General features: G+C 43.1%; 5 protein-coding genes across 9 annotated transcripts in view; 3 read left to right on the plus strand and 2 right to left on the minus strand.

Moving 5' to 3' along the window:
* The window catches only part of gpia (glucose-6-phosphate isomerase a), a 204,083-nt gene that overhangs the window by 145,423 nt on the left and 35,791 nt on the right, over positions 1–22,869 (plus strand). The gene's annotated exons all lie outside the window — the stretch shown is intronic.
* mphosph6 (M-phase phosphoprotein 6) overlaps positions 1–22,869 on the minus strand; it is a 365,183-nt gene that overhangs the window by 104,638 nt on the left and 237,676 nt on the right. The gene's annotated exons all lie outside the window — the stretch shown is intronic.
* rpgrip1l (RPGRIP1 like) overlaps positions 1–22,869 on the plus strand; it is a 135,700-nt gene that overhangs the window by 98,846 nt on the left and 13,985 nt on the right. For all 5 annotated transcript variants that reach the window (XR_015525756.1, XM_087310853.1, NM_001246660.3 and 2 more), the window contains 16 exons: positions 370–513; positions 2,883–2,988; positions 4,540–4,686; positions 4,849–4,922; positions 7,435–7,574; positions 7,654–7,760; positions 7,871–7,921; positions 9,119–9,298; positions 10,860–10,977; positions 11,073–11,525; positions 12,591–12,730; positions 12,811–13,177; positions 14,154–14,356; positions 14,564–14,653; positions 20,177–20,263; positions 20,340–20,484. Coding sequence is in view for 4 of the 5 variants with exons in the window: in XM_087310853.1 (XP_087166979.1) it covers positions 370–513; positions 2,883–2,988; positions 4,540–4,686; positions 4,849–4,922; positions 7,435–7,574; positions 7,654–7,760; positions 7,871–7,921; positions 9,119–9,298; positions 10,860–10,977; positions 11,073–11,525; positions 12,591–12,730; positions 12,811–13,177; positions 14,154–14,356; positions 14,564–14,653; positions 20,177–20,263; positions 20,340–20,484 (2,552 nt within the window). In the remaining variant the exon portion in view is untranslated. The remainder of the gene's footprint in view (positions 1–369; positions 514–2,882; positions 2,989–4,539; positions 4,687–4,848; positions 4,923–7,434; positions 7,575–7,653; positions 7,761–7,870; positions 7,922–9,118; positions 9,299–10,859; positions 10,978–11,072; positions 11,526–12,590; positions 12,731–12,810; positions 13,178–14,153; positions 14,357–14,563; positions 14,654–20,176; positions 20,264–20,339; positions 20,485–22,869) is intronic.
* The window catches only part of snx20 (sorting nexin 20), a 677,202-nt gene that overhangs the window by 98,342 nt on the left and 555,991 nt on the right, over positions 1–22,869 (minus strand). The gene's annotated exons all lie outside the window — the stretch shown is intronic.
* Positions 14,929–20,104, plus strand: LOC147830949 (uncharacterized). The gene is made up of 3 exons (XM_088651697.1): positions 14,929–17,169; positions 17,250–17,580; positions 20,094–20,104. The coding sequence occupies exons 1-3, from the start codon at positions 15,757–15,759 to the stop codon at positions 20,102–20,104; spliced, it is 1,755 nt and encodes a 584-aa protein (XP_088507823.1). The 5' UTR covers positions 14,929–15,756.

A 22,869-nucleotide genomic window follows, 5' to 3' on the forward strand; every position in this document is an offset into this window, starting at 1 on the left:
CACAACATAATTAATGCATCTACGCTCGACCTTCAGGATTTCACAGTAACGTGCACGAGCAGTTATCTAGATTATGTAAGCTGAACTCAGATTAGTTAGATCAAATGATCTTCATCTTGCTGTTATGGAACATATTTAAGCGTCGACGTTTAGCTCGACTCATTGAAGTCAGGCTTTTGACTTTAATCTCAGCTTATTTAAACCACTTTTATTTAATAGCCCTCTGGTCTACTACAATAAATACTAAACACTGCCCATACTTCGATGTGACTTTTGCATATGTGCACCTTATATCTTTATATTTTAGTCCTATTGCGCATGCCTAACTAAAATAACATTAAGCTCAATCCCTGTTTGATGCGCCCTCAGGGAGAATGTGATCGAGAGCCAGCAGATGCAGATGGAGGAGCTGGAGAGGTCAGCAGAGATGATGAGAGATCAGCTGAAGAGGAGAGACAGAGAGTTTGAGGAGTCGCTGCTACAGGTCCGAGAACAGCAGGCCAGCGGACAGAGGTCATACTCTCTACTCTGAACACTCACATTTACAATCAGGCATTTAGCAGATGCTTCTGTCCTAAGCAATTTACAAATGATTTTTTTGTTAGATGATAGTATCTGTATTAGTTGATTTAGGATATCTGTAAGCTAGTGCGCACCAAAACAGTGACAAAACTGGCATTTATTTCTGTTTCATGTTTAATTCTATTTATTTTCTTATGCTTTCTGGATGATGTTGTATTATGTTTTGTCCGACTATTTGTGTATTTTGAAATGGCCTTTGTAACCCCGACTTATATTTTATTTTTATTTGTTATGTTGTTTTTTTGTTCTGTTTAGGTTATTGATTATTTCTTATGCTAAAAACAATAAAAAGATTATAAAAAAAAAAATTGGCATTTAGAAGAAACCTGATATAAAAATACAGAGCTGGCAGTTTGTCACTTCCCCCTAAATGGATCAATGCTTTGTTTTTACGTCGCCTCATATTTAAAATCAAATCTTCTTCACTGGCAGAGCTGTGATAAAACAAAACACTACTGGCTATTTTTTAAAGGGGAGGAGCTACAGTATGCCCCGCCCTCTCATCATGTATCAGTTGAGATTACGTCAAACATTGAATAAAAATGCTCATTTCAAAGCACTTCATGGGCCGTTAAGAGATGTTGAGTGAGGGAATTGCTGCGCTCACACTAGACGCGGATGAAGCGCCAGGAGCGAGTAATTTACATGTTAAGTCAATGCAAAGATGCGAATAGACATCCTGCGGCGCGATACACACGAATAAGGCATCGCGAGTTCTGTGTTTTGTGTGTTTGATTTGCTAATCATTCGAGTTGGTAAATGTGAACTAGAGGTCTGCATTCCCGCGGATGTCCCGCGAGTGCCGCAGGACCCGACCAGATTTCTGCGGCACGGGAAAAAATTTCCGAATAAATCGCGGGAGCGGTCGGTAATGGGTTTAATTTGGGACGGGAGTGGGCTGCCTAGCAATATCGCGGATATTGCTATGCGAATGAGAGAGAGAGAGAGAGAGCTTTGCCTGTGTGTGTGCTTGGTGCTTGTGTGTGTATGTTAGTGCGGGCGTGAATGAGAGAGAGAGAGAGCTTTCCCAGATAGCAAAATACACTCGGGCCAGTTCCGGCTAGATTCTCGCCTGCCAGAGACTTACCACTCAGCCTGGCTCTGGCTGCCGGACTCCGGATGCTTGTAGACTCACTGCCTGATTCCGGCCCGAATCAATCGGGCCAGATGCGGCGGCCGTAAGCGAGCCGACGCTGTCGCATCCGCGCCGGAATCGGCCCGAGAGTAATGTGCGCTGCGGCCCGGAGCTGGCGCGACTCAGTATTTATATACCTTTATATAAAACCTTTTAGTATTACATTGGTACTTAATACATGGTATTACAAGCCTTTGAGTTGATATAACAGCAAACGCCTGTGTGTCTGCTTGGTGCTTGTGTGTGTGTTAGTGTGCGCGCGCGTATGAGAGAGAGAGATGTGTCTGTGTGTCTGCTTGGTGCTGTGTGCGTCTGTGTTTATACAGACAGCTTGGCTGTCTGGACTGTAAAGCTATGGGATTTTTGGTTTTGTTCTCCCCTCGCTCTTTAGCGGGATCGGGCGCAGCGGCCAGAAAACAGGGCGGGTCAGGCAGCGGGACAATAAATTCTTAATATAAGCGGGAGCGGTCGGGTTCGGGCTAAAACCTGGCGGGTGCGGGCGGGAGCGGGATTCAAAATTTAGTCCCGCGCAGATCTCTAATGTGAACTTCAGCAGACATTCTCGCTACGTTAACCAATCAGGAGCTTGCTTTTGTAGGGGCGTGATTATGACGTAGTGCCTGTTGTTGGTGTCCCAGGGGAGAATCCTCTTGCCGACACCAGCTCATCAAACTGGGCACGGCTCCGTCTGAAGCACCGCTGAAAGCTTCCATCATCCAGGTACAGTTTCTGCAGGAGTTGATGAACTCACAGAGTTGGGTGCACCTCTGAAAGGATCTAGTGGACACAACGCAGAACGAATATGCACAGTGTTTTTCAGCCTTCCTAAAGCAAAAACAGGTACTCTCTCAATAAAATACATGTTAACCATTTAGCAACGAAGCTAACATCACCGGATAGATAGAAGCCCAGTCTATGATGCGAATCCACGTCTACTGTGAATCGAATTTGACGCGCAAATGAGGCGAGTAAACTGCGAATAGCGCGATTCATTCGTTCCGCGTCTGGTGTGAACACAGCATCAGAAAGTCTCTGATGCAAAACTGATCTGTTAAAATGCCAGATGAAGGAGTGTGCTTTCTACAGGTGGTTTGTCAAGCCCACTCACCTGTAAACGCTCACATTCACGCTCACCTGCTGTTCTGATGCTCAATGTGTTTTCTAGGTTGACCATCAAGGATAACGTGGAGATGATCAAGCTACAGAAGCTGTTGTCAGAGAAGGCAAACACACTCGCAGTGCTGGAGGGAAGATTTCTGCAGCAGCAGGAGGTACACAGGGATGATTTAGTGATGACAACTCAAGGCTAAAACTGTTGGTCAAAACATATTTTTGTGCACAGAAAAAAACAAACAATTAAAACTCACTGAAACTAACAATATTCACTGAAAAACAAATGGAAGTGAATATAATAATAATAATAATAATAATAATAGACACTGTTAAATTAAATCCATTTTGGAATAAGGCTGTTTAATAATGCTACTTTTCGGATGCACTGTATGGGCCCTATCAGACACCAGGCACAATGCGGCGCAAGGCACGGCGCAAATGTTATTTGCTAGTTTCAGCCTTACGCAAGTGTCGTTTTGCTGTTTTGCAGCACGCTGTTTAAATAGTAAATGCATTTGCGCTCATATGTGCGCCCATAGGCATTCTGGTCTAAAAAGGAAGGTGTTCTCAGGCGGACCGCTGGCGCGTTGCTATTTTGAGAATCTATAATAGATTTTTCATTAGACCAAAACAAACCCGGTCTAAACTCCAGCGCAGAGTTGCGCCTCGCTTACACACTGCTTACACACAAGATGTAGAGCAATACACAAATATCTTTACATATGAAAACAATAAAATATTAAGGATATATATATAAGATATAATAAGGATATATGTAGAATATAAATATAAAGGATTAAAATATTACAAAACATATTATTTTCTAGCCTACATAAATATGAAAAATCACTGCTTTTATGTCTTCTTCATCTCGGGAGGCTTTTTCAGTTCATTCATAACAATTTGCTTTTGTGTAATGTTATTATTATCAGCAGTATTATTTATTATATGCATATTTATATTTGTTTTATTAAAAACAAGCTTAGATTTGCCCACCTGTCAGGTTTTAGACCGTATGAGGCACAGCATGTGTTTTAGGATAGAACTCAGGTTTTTGAGCACATTTTGTTATTATTGTTTATTTATTCGTTTGCTGGAAATTAGAACTGAATTTAGAAATAGTTTTGAAACAAATCTTTGCGCTTAACAAATGAAATTAATTATTTATATGCTAATTGATGTCTGTGCGTAAAGGTTTCCCTATCCACGAGAGCGAATGTGAAAGTAGATCATTTATCTCTCATTCTTGCGGGGTAGATGCTCTGTTTAACTGTTTTCTGTTAAAAAAACTGTTAACTATTTGCTTGTGAAATGCTCAGTTTTTCCACTTACACTTACTTTACGTCCTGTGAATAGCAAATGCACTTGCGACGCAAGGCTCTTAAAGGGAATGGGAGATGAGACTCTGATTGGTTTCTCAAAACACACCTATAACTCATTAAGAAAATAAACTCAACCCTTTTAGACCATGAGCCACGGCGCAAAGTGGATTTTTCCCATCCTTAAATTAGCAAAAATGCATTCTGATACGCCCTGAATGCGTTTGCGCCCTGCGCTTTGCTCTCTGCGCATGGACCGTCAAAACAGAGCCCTATGTGTCTGTGTGTGTGTGTGTGTGTGTGTGTGTGTGTGTGTGTGTGTGTGTGTATTTGCTGCCCTCTGCTGGTGTTGATGTGAGTATCAGCTGCTGTGTTTATGGTTGTCCGCAGAGCATGAAGACTCTAAAGGCCAGTCACGATGCTGCGCTGCTGAAGGTGGAGGATGGCAACCGGCAGCTGAAGGAGGAGAGACTGAAGAGTTTACAGCTGGAGACACAGATCACCAGCAGAGCCCTGGAGCACAGACACCTGCTGGAGGTACACACACACACACACAGCACACACAGTTTAGCTGTACTAAATGAGAAATGTGCTTACTAGCTGAAATAAATGAACTATTATATTTATAAACTACAAACCTTTGATGCAATAGAATACGATATGATGCTAATAACTATTGTAACTCGAGTCTGTTTCCAGTTACAAGAGAGAATCCAGGATTTGGAGAAAGAGAGAGACTTGCTCAAAGAAAACTGCGATAAACTAGTGAAAAGGTGAGGAGATAAATATATTCAATACTATTCATTTTCCTTCAGCTTAGATCCTTAATTAATCAGGGTTCCAATCCAGCGTCTGATGAACACGTTCTCCCCCCTCCCCCCTCACTACATATCAGATTTTGCCTACTCTTCATCACAAGGAAGACAAGTAGGAATCATTAATAAGTGTGTGTGTAATGTAATGTAATGTGTATTTATATAGCATGTTTATCATGTATGGCCATACATCCAAAGCGCTTCACAATCATGAGGGAGGGGGGGAGGTCTCTCCACACCACCACCAGTGTGCAGCATCCACTTGGATGATGCGACGGCAGCCACAGGACAACGGCGCCAGTGCTTCACCACACACCAGCTATTGGAGGAGTGGAGAGACAGTGATAGAGCCAATTCGGTGGAAGGGGATGATTGGGAGGCCATGATCGTAAGGGCCGATAGAGGGACTTTGGCCAGGACACCGGGGTTACACCCCTGCTCTTTCACGAGAAAGCCCTTGGGATTTTTAATGAGCACAGAGAGTCAGGACCTTGGTCCGAAAGACGGCACCCACTGACAGTATAGTGTCCCCTTCACTTCACTGGGGCATTAGTACTCACACAGACCGCATGTTGAGCGCCCCCTGCTGGCCTCACTAACACCACTGCCAACAGCAACCTAGTGTTACCTAGTGGTCTCCCATCCAGGTACTGACCAGGCTCAGCCCTGCTTAGCTTCAGTGAGTAACCGGTCTTAGGCTACAGGGTAATGGAGGACTCAGAGTCATAGAACTGGATTGGAGAGGTGTTATATCCAAATCATATGCATTTTAAGTTTATAGAAGTTATACATTAACAAAATACCCTTAAATATACATTTTTTTACAGCGCAATAGCCTAGTGGTTAGCGAGCTGACATATGGTGCAGTAGCACTTCAGGGCGTCCCGAGTTCGAATCCCGTATTGAGGACATTTCACGACCCTACCCTCTCTCTTTCCCTCCCTTTCATTTCCTGTCTAAAATACTGTCCTATTCTCTCAATAAAGGCAAAAAGGCCAAAAATAAATCTTAAAAATATATATATATACATTTTTTGTATTTCTTTAGTAAACTTAAGTATTTAAAATCCATAAATTTTCACTAGTTGTATTAGAATTTTTTTCAAAGTGTGCTTTAAATCCTTAAAAAATAAGTAAAATCTTTGTAGAACTAGAAATATATGTACAGTTTATCCTTTATTTTAAAAATGCAGACAAAACATTATAGATTAATTTATTCATTCATTTTCTTGTCAGCTTAGTCCCTTTATCAATCTGGGGTCGCCACAGCGGAATGAACCGCCAATTTATCTAGCACATGTTTTATGCAATGGATACCCTTTCGGCTGCAATCCATCTCTGGGAAACACCCATACATCATTTACACACATACACTACGAACAATTTAGCCTACCCAATTCACCAGTACCGCATGTCTTTGGACTTGTGGGGGAAACCAAAGCACCCGGAGGAAACCCACATGAACATGGGGAGAACATGCAAACTCCACACATAAACACCAACTGACCCAGTCGAGGCTCGAATCAGCGACCTTTCTGCTATAAGGTGACAGCACTACCTGCTGCGCCACCGCATGGTCACATTATAGATTCATTTTATTTTAAAAATATAATATCTTATTTTTTTATTTAACTATAGCAGCCAGGTAGGGGGCCTACAAGACATTGTGCCCAGGGGCCTCTGAAATCTTAATCCGGGCCTGACGGGAGGTCAGGTGTTAAATACTGGGAATTAAGTTATCAACACAGCCGGATTACAATTGGACTACAGTCACACTGTGGATTGAAGCTAATACATTTCTCACACGGAGCGATTGTTTCGCTTCACAAGATCTCTTAATAATAATGGGCTAATAATATTGACCATAAAATGGTTTCAAAAATTAAGAACTGCTTGTTTTCTAGCCGAAATAAAACAAATAAGACTTTCTCCAGGAGAAAAAATATTAGAGGAAACACTGTGAAAAATTCCTGAATCTGAATTCCTGAAGAAAAACTCTCAGGAGGGTGAATAATTCTGATTTCAACTGCACAATCAGACTATAGCCTGCTAATATCTTAAAGCTAACCTTAATATTAAAGCTAATAATATTTTAAATAGGGTTCGATTTCTTTCACGGAGCGATTGCTTTGCTTCACAAGATCCTAGTGTGTCATCAGGAGCCATGGATATAGATTTGCACTTGTTTGCATGTGTTAATTTTGAATCTAAAAAACGGTCACCATTCACTCCCATTATAAGAATCACCAAGAGCCACAGATTCAACTACTGAGTAATAAAGTCACCTACATCTTGGATGGAGTGTGGATGAGCAGGAAGTGTTCATTTTTGGGTGAACTACACCTTTAATACTGTGTGTAAATGGGGTCTTGTGTTGTGTGTTAACTGCACTGTTATTATTGCTCATGCCTATTATTGTGATCATTACTGTGAAGTGTTTCGCTCTGAGTGTGGTTTTTGTGTCGCACCAGTGCGTTTGATGTGAGTCAGGAGCAGAAATGGAGGACGAGAGAACAGCAGCTCAAACTACAGGTCGCTCAGCTGGAGACGGCGTTAAAGTCTGACCTCGCTGATAAAAACCAGATCCTGGATAAGATCAAGGCAGAGAGAGGTAAACCCAACACACGACCCGCAGCTGCTGTTAAACCGACGCTGTGTTTCACGCACTGATGTCTGATTTTTCACGCAAGATGTAAATGAAAACCTGACGCAGGAAAACAAGCAACTTCAGCTGCGCTACCTCGAGCAGAAACAGCAACTGGAGGAAATTAAAGATCGCATGAAGTTCTTCACCAAGGTGAGGTGCAATATTTATCACAGCGTGGGGGAGTAATTCATCCGGAAAAAAAAACAAAACAAAACAATGTGGAAGTTTTATTTGTTGAATTGTGATTCTGCTCTCTGAAGGAAAGTGAAATCGATGCGGCTGAACTCAGCGAAGCCCTGATGCTTATCAAGGTAAATACTGGACTGCAAAACTATTTACAAATGATTTATTATTACTGAACTAATTACATTTACTTTCCCAGAGATGGGTTGCGGCTGGAAGGGCATCACTGCGTAAAAACTTGCTGGATAAGTTGGCGGTTCATTCCGCTGTGGCCACCCTGGATTAATAAAGGGACTAAGCTGACAAGAAAATGAATGAATGAATAATTACATTTACTTGTTTTATGGTGAGATTTTGGGGGCTAAGGATCAACCATGTAATCAATCAATCATTTTTCTTTTCGGCTTACTCCCTTTATTAATCTGGGGTCTCCACAGCGGAATGAACCGCCCAGTGTAATTATGAAAGTAACTATAGACATTCATTCATTCATTTTCCTTTGGCTTAGTCCGTTATTTATCAGGGGTTGCCACAATGGAATGAATCGCCAATTATTCCAGCAAATGTTTTACACAGCGTATGCCCTTCCAGCTGCAACCCAGAACTGGGAAACACCTATACACTCTTAAATTCACACACACTCGTACACTAGCGCTAAAAATCTTATTTAATTTATGTAGCGAAATTAGCTCAATTTATGAATATTAATGATTAATAAGAACATGTTGTTATTATTATTATTTTTTTTAATACTCAGAATTGACTCATAGTTAATTAAACAAAATAAATAAAACACTTGCACGTGTGAGTGGACCCTGGAATTATTTATTTATTTAGAAAGGGAATTATAACTACTTCTTGTGAAGTGGATGAATAGTTTAAAAGTTTAAGTAAACTTAGGCTTGTTGCAAGGGTTCACAGGCTTCACAGCAAGAAGGTTACTGACTCAAGTCCCGGCTGGGTCAGTTGGCATTTCTTTGTGTAGTTTGCATGTTCTCCCCATGCTGGCGTGGGTTTTCTTCTGGGGGTTCCGGTTTCCCCCATAGTCCAAACACATGTGCTATAGGGGAATTGTCCCATAGTGTATGTAGATGAGTGTGTATGGGTGTTTTCCAGTACTGGGTTGCGGGTGGAAGGGCATCCGCTGCATAAATCATATGCTGGAATATTTGGCGGTTCATTCCACTGGGCGACCTCTGAAATAGAGACTAAACCGAAGGGAAATTAAATAAAGCCAAGCCAAGCTTTTGATCATCTGTGCATTCCAGCTACCCTCATTATTGCATAGATTTCACTATTGTTTTGCATTTTTAATGATCTTTCAGGTCCGTCGTAGTCAGAAGAGCGGAGAGCTCGGATTCCTAGAGAAGGTGGAGGAAGATGTGAAGGTGGACGTGGAGCGATCTTTGAAGGAACTGCAGGCCACTTACGCGGAGACGGTTCAAGAGCTGGAGAAGACCAGGAACATGCTCATCATCCAGCACAAGATCAATAAAGACTACCAGGTTTGATCAATCCTCACACTGATACCCTAATAGACCTTAGATAATCATCTGACTGTCACTCTATTATACAGAAGCCCACGTGAAATCAATAGTGACCCACTTCAGTATCACACATAGGTTCTCTGGAAATAATATAAAATAGATTTATGTCAAGATGCACTTGAGGATTAAACTGACCTGACTGGCTCTGCAACTAATTACTATTCATCTCCCAAATTAGACTCAAAAGCTTTTGATACTTCAGAACGATTGAATTAAAGAATTGAATGTCCATTTTAAACAATTTAGTCAACTGTGAGGTAATAAAAGAAGTCTTGCCCATCAGTGCCCCTATCTGTGGAAAATACACTTCATTATGGAGCAGTGTTGTAATAAACATCTTGGAGATCTTATTTTAAGGGTCTTCTTGTTAATGATTCTGGAGCATTTGATTTGAACATAATCTTCAGGTCTTTGTTTTGATTCAAATGGAGCCGTTTTCTGCCTTCTGTCTAGGTCTCTGTCTTGACTTGGCCTCAAACATCTTCAGGTCTCAGTTTGACTCCGGTCTTTTTTTTGACAGTTTTCAATTGTCAGTCTTGACCTAGACTTGACACTCTTCTGGTCTTGGTCTTGACCCTCTTTTGGGAACATCCTTGACGTAGACCTGTCACTCTTCTAGACTTAGTCTTGACTTACTCTCTTCTGGTCCTAACTTAATCTTGACCCTATCCCGGACATACTCTTGACTTAGACTTTACCCTTTTCTGGTCTTAACTTAGACTTACTCTCTTCTGGTCTTAACTTAGACTTACTCTCTTCTGGTCTTAACTTAGACTTACTCTCTTCTGGTCTTAACTTAGACTTACTCTCTTCTGGTCTTAACTTAGACTTACTCTCTTCTGGTCTTAAATTAGACTTGACCCTCTTCTAGTCTTGTTATTGACAGAGACATGGCTTTCTTCTGGTCTAAACTTATACTTGATCCTTGTTTGTTCTTGGGTCTTGACTTAGAGTTGACTCCCTTCTGATAATAACTTAGACTAGACCCTCTTCTTTTCTTGGTATTGACAGAAACATGGCTTTCTTCTGATTTTGACGACTATTCCTTGGTCTTGGACTTAAAATCATCATTTTTGGCTCAGTCTTGATCTAGATTCATTCCTCTACTAGTCTCTGTTTTGACTGTGGTGCAGTTCTCTTCAGGTACGTTTTGACTCAGGCTTGACCCTGTGGAGGTATTTGCCTCAACCCAGATTCTTGTCTCAGTTTTGTCTGAGATTTGTCCATTTTGTCCACTCGGACCTGACCTATTTCTGTACTGTATCTTGACTTTTTTAGATCTGTATTGACTCTGACTTAACTCTCGTGTGACCTCTGCCTTGATTCAGACATTACCTACTTTGGTCTCTATATTGGCTTAGACCCAACCTGCTCAAATATAAGCCTGAAATTGCATTTAAAATGGTTTTGCCTCAACTGCAATTCTATTAGCAAAGAAAGTGGTTACAAAATGTATTTCACGTTACCTTTAATGATTAGTTTGGACACACATGGATATATTTATATGTCTTTATTGTAGGCTGAAGTTGAAGCAGTCAATCGTATGATGGATGATCTGAAACTGGAGTATGAGTTAAAGTCAGAGAAGTTGGCTCAGCTTCTGGACATGAGAGCTGCCAAGATAAGAAAACTTGAAGGTTTAGTTGCATGCAACACTTGATCTTCAGATTCCCAATGTTGCCCCAATTAACAGTCGTGTTTAGTAAAACCAATTCTTCCTGTGTCCCTCCAGCCCAGCTGAAAGACATTGCATACGGGACCAAGACCCATGTTTTCAGGCCAGATGAAACCAGTGATGATGTTACAGATGAGTTTGAAGGAACCGTCCAACTGACCCGAGGCGAGAATCTTCTGGAAATCCACTTGGGCAAAGGACAGTTTTCACCTGAAGCTGTAGAAAGTTTAAAGGACAAAGACCCGTCCACCTTCTGCACATATGCCTTTTACGACTTCGAGCTTCAGTCCACACCTGTGGTTCATGGTGGACGTCCAGACTACAGCTTCTCGTCTCAGTATCTTGTGAGAGTGGATGATCTCTTCTTGAATTATCTCCACACCAGCTCCATTACAGTGGAGATTCAACTCGCCGAGGGGTTGAGTTTTCGCACTGTGGCTGCTGGTCAAATCAGGTTAAATCAACTTCTGGAGCGAGATGGCAAGGTGTTTAGCACCATTCAGTTAGTTGGTGAGTCTTTGCCTGTCTACCATCATTGCATTAAAGGATGTTTTACTTTGGAAGTCCTTTGAGGAACCAAAAATGGTTGTTCTATAGCAAGTATGTTTAAACCGGTTTCTGGAGGTGAACTGTTCTGCAGATTTTAGCTTCTGCCTTTATTAGAAATAGAACCAAACTAGCTAACCAAAGACTGTAGACTCACTAGAAACTTCTTGCCCATTGTTGAGTAAGTGGACATTGGCTCTAAAGGATTAGACCGGAATTGAGAAACTGGAATCTTCTTCATTGTGAGTTCACACTTAGATATTGCTTGACAACTGTTAGCAGGTTTGGCATGCTGACCTGGGAGAGAACCCTGAGCTCGGAGATGGTTGAGCCAAGGGCTCCCGCCAGGTCCATAGAGCATGTAAGGGGAGTACGAGATCAGGTAGTTCTCGAGAGCTCCCCTATGGTAAAGGAGGAAAGGAGGAGAAAGGGGTGGATGGGGGGTTTCTTCGGAAAATGAAGATAAGGGAGTAAATCTAGCTAGGCTACTTATAGTGAGTTAGGATAGATCTGATTGGCTAACTAATGAATGTATATGGGTGCCCAGCTGCAGTCAACTATGTGCTCCCTGCTAAAAAATCCAGCTTAAACCAGCCTAGGCTGGTTGGCTGGTTTTAGCTGGTCGACCAGGCTGGTTTTAGAGGGGTTTTGGCCACTTCCAGGCTGATTTCCAGCCATTTCCAGCCTGGTCTTAGCTGGTCAGTCTGGAAAATGACCAGCTAATTCCAGCTAAAACCAGCTTGACCAGCCTGGTTTAAGCTGGACATAGCTGGTTTTGGCTGGGCTCCCAGCCTAGCTAGGCTGGTCTAGCTGGTTTTAGCTGGTCATCTCCCAGCCTAACCATCTAAGACCAGACTGGAAATGGCTGAAAACCAGCCTGGAAGTGGCCAAAACCCCTCTAAAACCAGCCTGGTTTACCAGCTAAAACCAGCCAACCAGCCTACGCTGGTTTAAGCTGGATTTTTCAGCAGGGCTCTTCTCGAAATTAGTTTGTAAAACTTCACTAATTACACGTGCACATGTTTGCAGGTGTTTCAGATGAGATCCAAGTGTTTGGTTCTCTTGAATACTGGCTCAAACTGAAGGTTCCTATGGATCAAGCCATTCGCCTTTACAAGGAGAGAGTAAAAGCACTTGGTTTCCTCAAAACAAGCCTGAGAGATAGCAAGGTATTGTTTACAAATCCATCCAGGGAACGATTCCTACTTCGAAACATGCCAAAATGACTTGCATCTGTTCTTTTTTTCAGGCTTTCTCAGTTCCTGCTCCTAGTTCTTCATCACTGATGAATGGAGATCTCAATGAACTAAGTATCAGCATACACTCCTGCTGTAACCTCAAACCCAAAGGTCCTCACACCCAACCCAGTCCCTACATCGTTTACAAACTCTATGACTTTCCTGACCACGATACGCCAATAATACCTTGCACCACCGAGCCTCAGTTTGAGGATCACATGGTCTTCCCGATGACCATGAACTCCAACCTTGATGCCTTTTTGAGGTCAGAGGCTCTGGTGGTTTATGTGTTTGATGATTTAGATGTTGAGAACCAGCTGTATTTGGGGAAGGCCAGAGTACCACTCGTTTCCCTGGCACACGATAAAACCATCACCGGTGAGGAAAAACACTGTGTTGCAATGACATCATTTTACATAATTTGGTTGATTTTAAGGTCAAAACTAGGCTGACTAGTCTAGTTTTAACAGCAGACGGGGCTCTCAGCTTGTTTTTTATTAGCAGATAGCACTCTAGGCTAGTTTTAACAGCAGGCAGCACTAGTTTTTAACAGCTGATGGCGCTCTAGGCTAGTTTTAACAGCTGATGGCGCTCTAGGCTAGTTTTAACAGCAGATGCCGCTCTAGGCTAGTTTTAACAGCAGATGGCGCTCTAGGCTAGTTTTAACAGCTGATGGCGCTCTAGGCTAGTTTTAACAGCAGATGCCGCTCTAGGCTAGTTTTAACAGCAGATGGCGCTCTAGGCTAGTTTTAACAGCAGATGACGCTCTAGGCTAGTTTTTACAGCAAATGGTGCTCTAGGCTAGTTTTTAAACAGCAGACGGCGCTCTAGACTAGTTTTAACAAAAGACAACACTCTAGACTTGTTTTCATCAGCAGATGGCGCTCAACGCTAGTTTTAACAGCAGACGGTGCTTTAGGCTATTTTTTAACCGCTGATGAAGGCTAGTTTAACAGCAGAAGGCGCTCTAGGCTAATTTTAAACAGCTGATGATGCTCTAGACTAGTTTTAACCGCAGATGGTGCTCTAGGCTAGTTTTTAACAGCTGATGGTGCTCTAGGCTAGTTTTTAACATGTAATGGCACTCTAGGCTAATTTTTACAGCTGATGGCGCTCTGTGCTAGTTTTAATAGCTGGTGGCGCTCTAGGCTAGATTTTTACAGCAAACGGTGCTCTAGGCTAGCTTTTAACAGCTGATGGCGCTCTAGGCTAGTTACTTCTATTATTCAAGCAATGCATCATGGGGTGTAGGAAAAGGTGGTTATGCAGAACTAAAAAACCCTTATTGTTAGCGCCACCTGTGGTTGTTCAATGAACTGCAGCCTGACACTCATGCCTCATTTGTATTTTGCAGGTTTGTTTGAGCTGACAGACCCTGCAGGACTTCCCAGCGGCCAAATAAATGTGACGTTAAAATGGTCGTTTACGTACCTTCCTCCATCGTCCACTGTTTTCAGCACACAACAGACACCAGAGAGACAAACTTCACATGAAAAGGACAAAATAGAGACCGAAACACATATGATGACAGAAGAGCTTCAGCCGTCGCTCTCTGAGGTCAGGCCAGGTCAAAATTATACAATATATAATGTACAGTGAATACATAACATGGGGTTCATATTTCGCCACTTGTGCTCAGTGCTGGTGTTTTCTTGAAGTGTTCTTGAAGCCAAACTTTAATTTTTGTTTTTGCACAGTTTTTAGCCTGTAGTGTTTTTGTTGTTTTATTACTGTGTAATGTACAGATTGTATTTTTTACTGTAGACTCCAATGCCCAGACCCAGACAGCGAACACTACCGAAATCGACTATAAAAAGGGTTTCTTTTGTGGACGTCACAGAGCTTGAAAAACAGGTAATACCATAGTTATTTAAGCATCCTTAAATAATCAATAGCGATAATATTATAATTTAGTTTTATTTTTTATTTAAAGTTGAGTTTAAATATAGTTGTTTTATCTATTATTATTATTATTATTATTACTTTAAATAAGTGTAATGTTTTTATTTAGTAAAACTATGTGAAAATAAGAAATATTCTTCTGTTTCTTGGCAATTAACATTAATTTGCTAAATTAACGTTAAATTTGGTTTATGTTTGTATATATAATATACGCAACTAGTTAGATTTTGTCAGGGTTCTGCCACTTTGGTCTTGTAAATTCTTGTTTTGGTGGCAGAGCTCTGACACTACTCCACGTCTGGTCCTGTTTCTGTCTCTGTGTGCGCGCGCGCGCCGTCGTGGGTGTACGCAGAGTGTGCGCGCTGCCACTTGATGTGGCCGCGCACGCTCTGCGTCCCTCAGACGCGCGCGCTCTTGTACTAGTGTTTGTGTTTGTTCTGTCAGCAGCGCGCTGCTTTATTCTCGGCGCCTCCGTCTAGTTGGTTTCAGTTTTGGTTGGCGCTGAGATGAAGCATGCGCGTTGCTTATGTGTGAGCGCACGGTAAGGTATTTATCTATCGTGTGCTCGTGTCTTGCGTCTCTTGTCAAAGCACGTGGCTTGGTGTTTACATTGTGGTCACGTGCTTTTGTCGTGTGCTTCAGTGTTGCGTTATGTGAGCGCATGGCTTGTATTGTCTCTCTGTGTCATGCGCTCTCTCGTCTATTGTCTAGTCCCACCCTCCTTGTTTACTCATTATTAGTTTGTCATGTTCACCTGTGTTTCAATTTACTTTTTGCTTTATAATCCCCCTCATGTTTTCAGTCATTTGCCTGTTCGTCGTCGTCGTTATTTCCATGTCGTGTGCTATCCAGTCCTGTTTGTCCTGCCAGCCCATCCAAGTTTGTTTGAGTGTTTGTTTTATAGTTATGTTTTTCCCCCTCGGGGTGGTTTTTGTTCTAATTTTGTTTTATTTTTATTATCAATAAATCATCCTGTTTGCACTTGAGTCCTCGCTCCCTCATCCTTCCTGAACCCTGACAGCACGAACAGGCCAAACAGAGGACTCAGCAACAGGATGAGCATAATTATCCTTCCACCCACCACAGCAGAGGAGAGACAGAGGCGCCTTCAGGGGCTGGTGTCGGCCCGCCAGCAAGGTCTGGAGGTAAAAAGCTTTGCCCAGTTTTTTTGGACTTATGCTAGGGGGCTTGAGTTTGATGACGCCACTCTGAAGGAAGCTTTTAATCTCTGTCTCGATGAACCCCTGCCACAGTGGGAGATGGATCAGCTTGGGGTGTTGGACTTCTGGGGCTTCTCACTTTATCTCCACCACCGCAAGGATTGGCAGATCCTCACACCACCTCCAGCTGATTGTGGCAAATACTCCACCCCTTCTTCCTCTACGAGTGCAGCTCATGACCTCCCTCTGACTCGGTCGAGTAAACGGAGGCTGCAGAGAAAGAGGGCTGCCCAAACTGCTGCATCAGCCCCTGAGCGCCCTCCAGTGTCGGCTCCAGCCCCTGAGCGCCCTCCAGTGTCGGCTCCAGCCCCTGAGCGCCCTCCAGTGTCGGCTCCAGCCCCTGAGCGCCCTCCAGTGTCGGCTCCAGCCCCTGAGCGCCCTCCAGTGTCGGCTCCAGCCCCTGAGCGCCCTCCAGTGTCGGCTCCAGCCCCTGAGCGCCCTCCAGTGTCGGCTCCAGCCCCTGAGCGCCCTCCAGTGTCGGCTCCAGCCCCTGAGCGCCCTCCAGTGTCGGCTCCAGCCCCTGAGCGCCCTCCAGTGTCGGCTCCAGCCCCTGAGCGCCCTCCAGTGTCGGCTCCAGCCCCTGAGCGCCCTCCAGTGTCGGCTCCAGCCCCTGAGCGCCCTCCAGTGTCGGCTCCAGCCCCTGAGCGTAGCTCAGTGCCGGCCCCAGTCCGGCTCCTTGCCCTGCCGGCGCCACCCAGACGTCTTGCCCTGCCGGCTTCAGCCCGGCTCCTTGCCCTGCCGGCACCACCCAGACGTCAAGCCCTGCCGGCCCCAGCCCGGCTCCTTGCCCTGCCGGCACCACCCAGACGTCTTGCCCAGCCGGCTCCAGCCCGGCACCTTGCCCTGCCGGCACCTACCAGACGTCTTTCCCTGCCGGCACCTACCAGACGTCTAGCCCTGCCGGCCCCAGCCCGGCTCCTTGCCCTGCTGGAACCTACCAGACGTCTAGCCCTGCCGGCCCCAGCCCGGCTCCTTGCCCTGCCGGAACCTACCAGACGTCTAGCCCTGCCGGCCCCAGCCTGGCTCCTTGCCCTGCCGGCACCACCCAGACGTCTTGCCCAGCCGGCTCTAGCCCGGCACCTTGCTCTGCCGGCACCTACCAGACGTCTTTCCCTGCCGGCACCTACCAGACGTCTAGCCCTGCCGGCCCCAGCCCGGCTCCTTGCCCTGCCAGAACCTACCAGACGTCTAGCCCTGCCGGCCCCAGCCCGGCTCCTTGCCCTGCCGGAACCTACCAGACGTCTAGCCCTGCCGGTCCCAGCCCGGCTCCTTGCCCTGCCGGCTTCAGCCCGGCTCCTTGCCCTGCCGGCACCACCCAGACGTCAAGCCCTGCCGGCCCCAGCCCGGCTCCTTGCCCTGCCGGCACCACCCAGATGTCTTGCCCAGCCGGCTCCAGCCCGGCACCTTGCCCTGCCGGCACCTACCAGACGTCTTTCCCTGCCGGCACCTACCAGACGTCTAGCCCTGCCGGTCCCAGCCCGGCTCCTTGCCCTGCCGGCCCCAACCAGACGTCTTGCCCTGCCGGCCCCAGCCCGGCCCTTTTCCCTGCCGGCCCCAACCAGACGTCTTGCCCTGCCGGCCCCAGCCCGGCTCCTTGCCCTGCCAGCTCCCCTCTGGTCTTCAGCCCCGCCGGCTCCCCTCTGGTCTTCAGCCCCGCCGGCTCCCCTCTGGTCTTCAGCCCCGCCGGCTCCCCTCTGGTCTTCAGCCCCGCCGGCTCCCCTCTGGTCTTCAGCCCCGCCGGCTCCCCTCTGGTCTTCAGCCCCACCGGCTCCCCTCGGGTCTTCAGCCCCGCCGGCTCCCCTCTGGTCTTCAGCCCCGCCGGCTTTAGTTAAGTCGCCTCTAGACCAGCCGGCTCCCCACAGGCCTTCATCCCAGCCGGCCCCCCACAGACCTCTGGTCTTGTTTACCCTCATAGACCCTCCCTGGGTCATCCCTCCTGCTCCTCCCTGGTGTTCCTCCTCTCCACCCTGGACTGACCCTCCGGCTCCACCCTGGCTCCCTGCTGGGGCCCCCGACCCACTGAATCCACCCTGGACTGTCCCTCCTGATCCTCCCTGGTCTTGCCCTCCCATCCCTCCCTTGTTTGTCTTGTTCGGTCTGGCTTGGCTTCCCTCCCTCCCCCCCTTCATGTCGTCTTGCCTGTTCACCTCCCTGTCTTGTGTCTGTTGATGTTGCCAGTTTTGTTGTCTTGTAGTGTTTCTTGTCTGTCTTGTACCTTGTTGGATGTTCCCTTTAGGGACGCCAGGTGGCGTCCCTTTTGGGGGGGGCTAGTGTCAGGGTTCTGCCACTTTGGTCTTGTAAATTCTTGTTTTGGTGGCAGAGCTCTGACACTACTCCACGTCTGGTCCTGTTTCTGTCTCTGTGTGCGCGCGCGCGCCGTCGTGGGTGTACGCAGAGTGTGCGCGCTGCCACTTGATGTGGCCGCGCACGCTCTGCGTCCCTCAGACGCGCGCGCTCTTGTACTAGTGTTTGTGTTTGTTCTGTCAGCAGCGCGCTGCTTTATTCTCGGCGCCTCCGTCTAGTTGGTTTCAGTTTTGGTTGGCGCTGAGATGAAGCATGCGCGTTGCTTATGTGTGAGCGCACGGTAAGGTATTTATCTATCGTGTGCTCGTGTCTTGCGTCTCTTGTCAAAGCACGTGGCTTGGTGTTTACATTGTGGTCACGTGCTTTTGTCGTGTGCTTCAGTGTTGCGTTATGTGAGCGCATGGCTTGTATTGTCTCTCTGTGTCATGCGCTCTCCCGTCTATTGTCTAGTCCCACCCTCCTTGTTTACTCATTATTAGTTTGTCATGTTCACCTGTGTTTCAATTTACTTTTTGCTTTATAATCCCCCTCATGTTTTCAGTCATTTGCCTGTTCGTCGTCGTCGTTATTTCCATGTCGTGTGCTATCCAGTCCTGTTTGTCCTGCCAGCCCATCCAAGTTTGTTTGAGTGTTTGTTTTATAGTTATGTTTTTCCCCCTCGGGGTGGTTTTTGTTCTAATTTTGTTTTATTTTTATTATCAATAAATCATCCTGTTTGCACTTGAGTCCTCGCTCCCTCATCCTTCCTGAACCCTGACAGATTTCACATAAATTTAATATTTAATGTTAATAAAAGTTTAATGTAAAGTTTAATTTTTGTCATATGTTGTTATTATTATGTGTAATAAATATATTATTAATAATAGTGTTGTATTGTTGTATTGTAGTAGTAGTAGTAGTAGTAAAAGTAGTTGTTGTAGTAGTTGTAGTAGTTGTAGTAATTGTTGTAGTAGTAGAAGAAGTTTTTGTAGTAGTTGCAGTACTTATTGTAGTAGTTGTTGTTGTTGTTGTTGTTGTTGTTGTTGTAGTTGTTGTAGTAGTTGTAGTAGTTGTTGAAGTTGTTGTAGTTGTAGTACTTGTTGCAGTAGTTTTGGTAGTTGTCGTAGTAGTAGATGTTTTAGTAGTTGTTGTAGTAGCAGAAGTTGTTGTAGTACTTTTTGTAGTCATCTAGTAGTTGTTGTGTTTGTAGTAGTAGTAGTAGTAGAAGTTGTTGTAGTGCTTGTTGAAGTAGTTGTTGTAGTCGTCGTAGTTGTTTTAATAGTTGTAGTACTTGTTGTAGTAGCTGTTTTGGTAGTTGTCATTGTAGTAGTTGTAGTTGTTGTTTTAGTACTTGTTTTTGTAGTAGTAGTAGTTGTTGTAGTACAAGTTGTAATAGTTGTTTTAGTAGTTGTTGTAGTAGTTGCAGTACTTATTTTAGTAGTAGTTGTAGTAGTAGTATTAGTAGTAGTCGTTGTAGTTGTAGTACTAATTGTTGTAGTAGTTGTTGTTGTAGTTGCAGTACTTATCGTAGTTGTAGTAGTAGTAGTTGTTGTCGTAGTAGTTGTAGTCGTCGTAGTTGTAGTACTTTTTGTAGTAGTTGTTTTAGTAGTTGTTGTATTTATAGTAGTAGTAGCAGTTGTTGTACTTATTGTAGTATTTTTTTGTAGTAGTAGTAGTAATAGTTGTTGTTTTAATAGTTGTTGTAGTAGTTGCAGTAGTAGTTGCAGTAGTTGTTGTTGTTCAGTACATAAAGTTCAGTTTTTCCCTATTTTATTTGACTTCAGCTACCATTTGTTTTAAATAAATAAGTTTTGGTGTAACGATGATAATCTTGTTCGCATATGATGCTTGCTAAGTGAAGCTTTACTATTTCTACTACTCAATTTTAGGCATTAAATAGCCCCGAGTATTATATGTTGTTTCAATTATGTTTGATTTGGATTTTTATGTTTATGTTTTAATTAATCATAAGATGGAGCAACACACACCCACTGATGAAGAAGATGATGATGATGATGATGATGAAGAGCAGAGGGCGCCTGTAACTCCTGCATCTAAGGTAATCTGACAGCCCTGTGATGCTCATTAGTGACAGAGCTGAGGAATAATCTGCTGTTTGTCCTGCTGTTCATCAGACTGTGATCAGACTGGATGCAGGATCATCTTCAGCGGTCAGTGAGGAAGAGGAAGATGAGGAAGAGTCTCAGTTTTCTGAAGGTCAGCTGATCACCGGCAGCTCTCAGTCTGAGGAGTCCGAGATCTCAGAGCAGCTGCAGACCGGTGAGACTCAGACACAACACAACAACACAGAAAATTTACAAAAATATATATTATAAAAGTAATCATTTCAAAAGTAAATGTGGGCTGTTTAAATTTTTGGATATTAGGACATATATTTTAACATAAATCAATATTAAAATCATTTTAGTGCTAAAGTGATTTTAAGCCATCAGTTTTAGTTTTTTTTTTTTCATTCGTGCTTTCATTTATTCATTTGTTTATCTGTCCATTTGTCTATCAGTTTGTTTGTTTGTTCATCAGTCAGTTTGTTTGTTCATCAGTCAGTTTGTTTGTTTGTTTGTTCATCAGTCGGTTTGTTTGTTTGTTTGTTCATCAGTCGGTTTGTTTGTTTGTTTGTTCATCAGTCGGTTTGTTTGTTTGTTTGTTCATCAGTCGGTTTGTTTGTTTGTTTGTTCATCAGTCGGTTTGTTTGTTTGTTTGTTCATCAGTCAGTTTGTTTGTTTGTTTGTTCTTCAGTCAGTTTGTTTGTTTGTTTGTTTGTTCATCAGTCAGTTTGTTTGTTTGTTTGTTCATCAGTCGGTTTGTTTGTTTGTTCATCAGTCGGTTTGTTTGTTTGTTCATCAGTCAGTTTGTTTGTTTGTATGTTCATCAATTAGTTAGTTTGTTTGTTTGTTCATCAGTCGGTTTGTTTGTTTGTTTGTTCATCAGTCGGTTTGTTTGTTTGTTCATCAGTCGGTTTGTTTGTTTGTTTGTTCATCAGTCGGTTTGTTTGTTTGTTTGTTCATCAGTCGGTTTGTTTGTTTGTTTGTTCATCAGTTGTTTTGTTTGTTTGTTTGTTCATCAGTCAGTTTGTTTGTTTGTTTGTTCATTAGTCAGTTTGTTTGTTTGTTTGTTCATCAGTCTGTTTGTTTGTTTGTTCATCAGTCAGTTTGTTTGTTTGTTTGTTCATCAGTCGGTTTGTTTGTTTGTTTGTTTGTTCATCAGTCAGTTTGTTTGTTCATCAGTCTGTTTGTTTGTTTGTTCATCAATCGGTTTGATTTCTTTTGTTCATTAATCGGTTTGATTGTTCAACCAGTTTGGTTGGTTCATCAATTAGTTTGTCGGTTATCAATTTGTTTGTTTGTTAATTTGTTTGTTTGTTTGTTCAACAATTTGTTTGTTTCTTCATCACTCGGTTTGTTTGTTTCTTCATCTATAAGTTTGTTTATCATTCTGTTTTTTATGTTTCTTTGTTTGTTCATCAATTTTTTAGTTTGTTCATTAATCAGTTTGTTTGTATGTTTGTTTGTTCATCAGTCAGTTTGTTTGCTTGTTCATCAATATGTTGGTTTTTTGTTTGCTGATCAAATGGTTTGTTTGTTCATCAATCAGTTTGATTGTTCAACAGTCGATTTGCCTGTTCATCAATTAGTTTTGTTTGTTTGTTCATCAATCAGTTTGTTTGTTTGTTCATCCTTCAGTTTATTTGTTTGTTCATCAATCTGTTTGTTTGTTCATCAATCTGTTTGTTTGTTTGTTCATCCTTCAGTTTATTTGTTTGTTCATCAATTTGTTTGTTTGTTTGTTTGTTCATCCATCAGTTTATTTGTTTGTTCATCAATCTGTTTGTTTGTTTGTTCATCCATCAGTTTATTTGTTTGTTCATCAGTCTGTTTGTTTGTTTGTTTGTTCATCAATCTGTTTTTTCAGTTTGTTTGTTCATCATTCTCTTTGTTTTTTGTTTGTTTGTTCATCTATTGGTTTGTTGTTCATCATTGTTTGTTTGTTTTGTTTATTTGATCATTAATTGGTTTGTTTGTTTCTTCATCAATTTATTTGTTTTTATCACTCGGTTTGTTTGTTCATCATTCCATTAGTTTTTTTTATGTTTGTTTGTTCATTCACTTGTTTGTTTGTTCAGCAGTCAGTTTGTTTGTTTATCAATTGGATTGTTCATCATTGTTTTTGTTAGTGTGTTTATTTGTTTATCCGTTATTTTGTTTGTTTATCCAGTTTGTTTGTTCATCAGTCAGTTTGTTTGCTTGTTCATATATATGTTGGTTTTTTTGTATGTTCATCAATTGGTTTGTTTGTTCATTAGTCGGTTTGTTTTCTTGTTTGCTTGTTCATCAATCAATTTGTTGGTTTGTTAGATTGTTCACTAATTGGTTTGTTTGTTCATCAATCAGTTTGATTGTTTGTTTGCTTGTTTATCAGTTTGTTTGCCTGTTCATCAATCAGTTTGTATGTCTGTTTGTTCGTCAGTCAGTTTATTTGTTTGTTTGCATGTTCATCAGTCTGTTTGCTTGTTCATAGATCGGTTTGTTCATCAGTCAGTTTGTTTGCTTGTTTATCAATCGGTTAGTTTGTTTATTTGTTCATCAATTGGTTTGTTAATTGGCTCATTCATTGGTGGTGCATTCCTTCATTGATCTGTTCATCAGT

Source organism: Danio rerio, chromosome 25, assembly GCF_052040795.2.
Source record: "Danio rerio strain M-AB ecotype USA chromosome 25, GRCz13ab, whole genome shotgun sequence".
Classification (NCBI taxonomy): domain Eukaryota; kingdom Metazoa; phylum Chordata; class Actinopteri; order Cypriniformes; family Danionidae; genus Danio; species Danio rerio.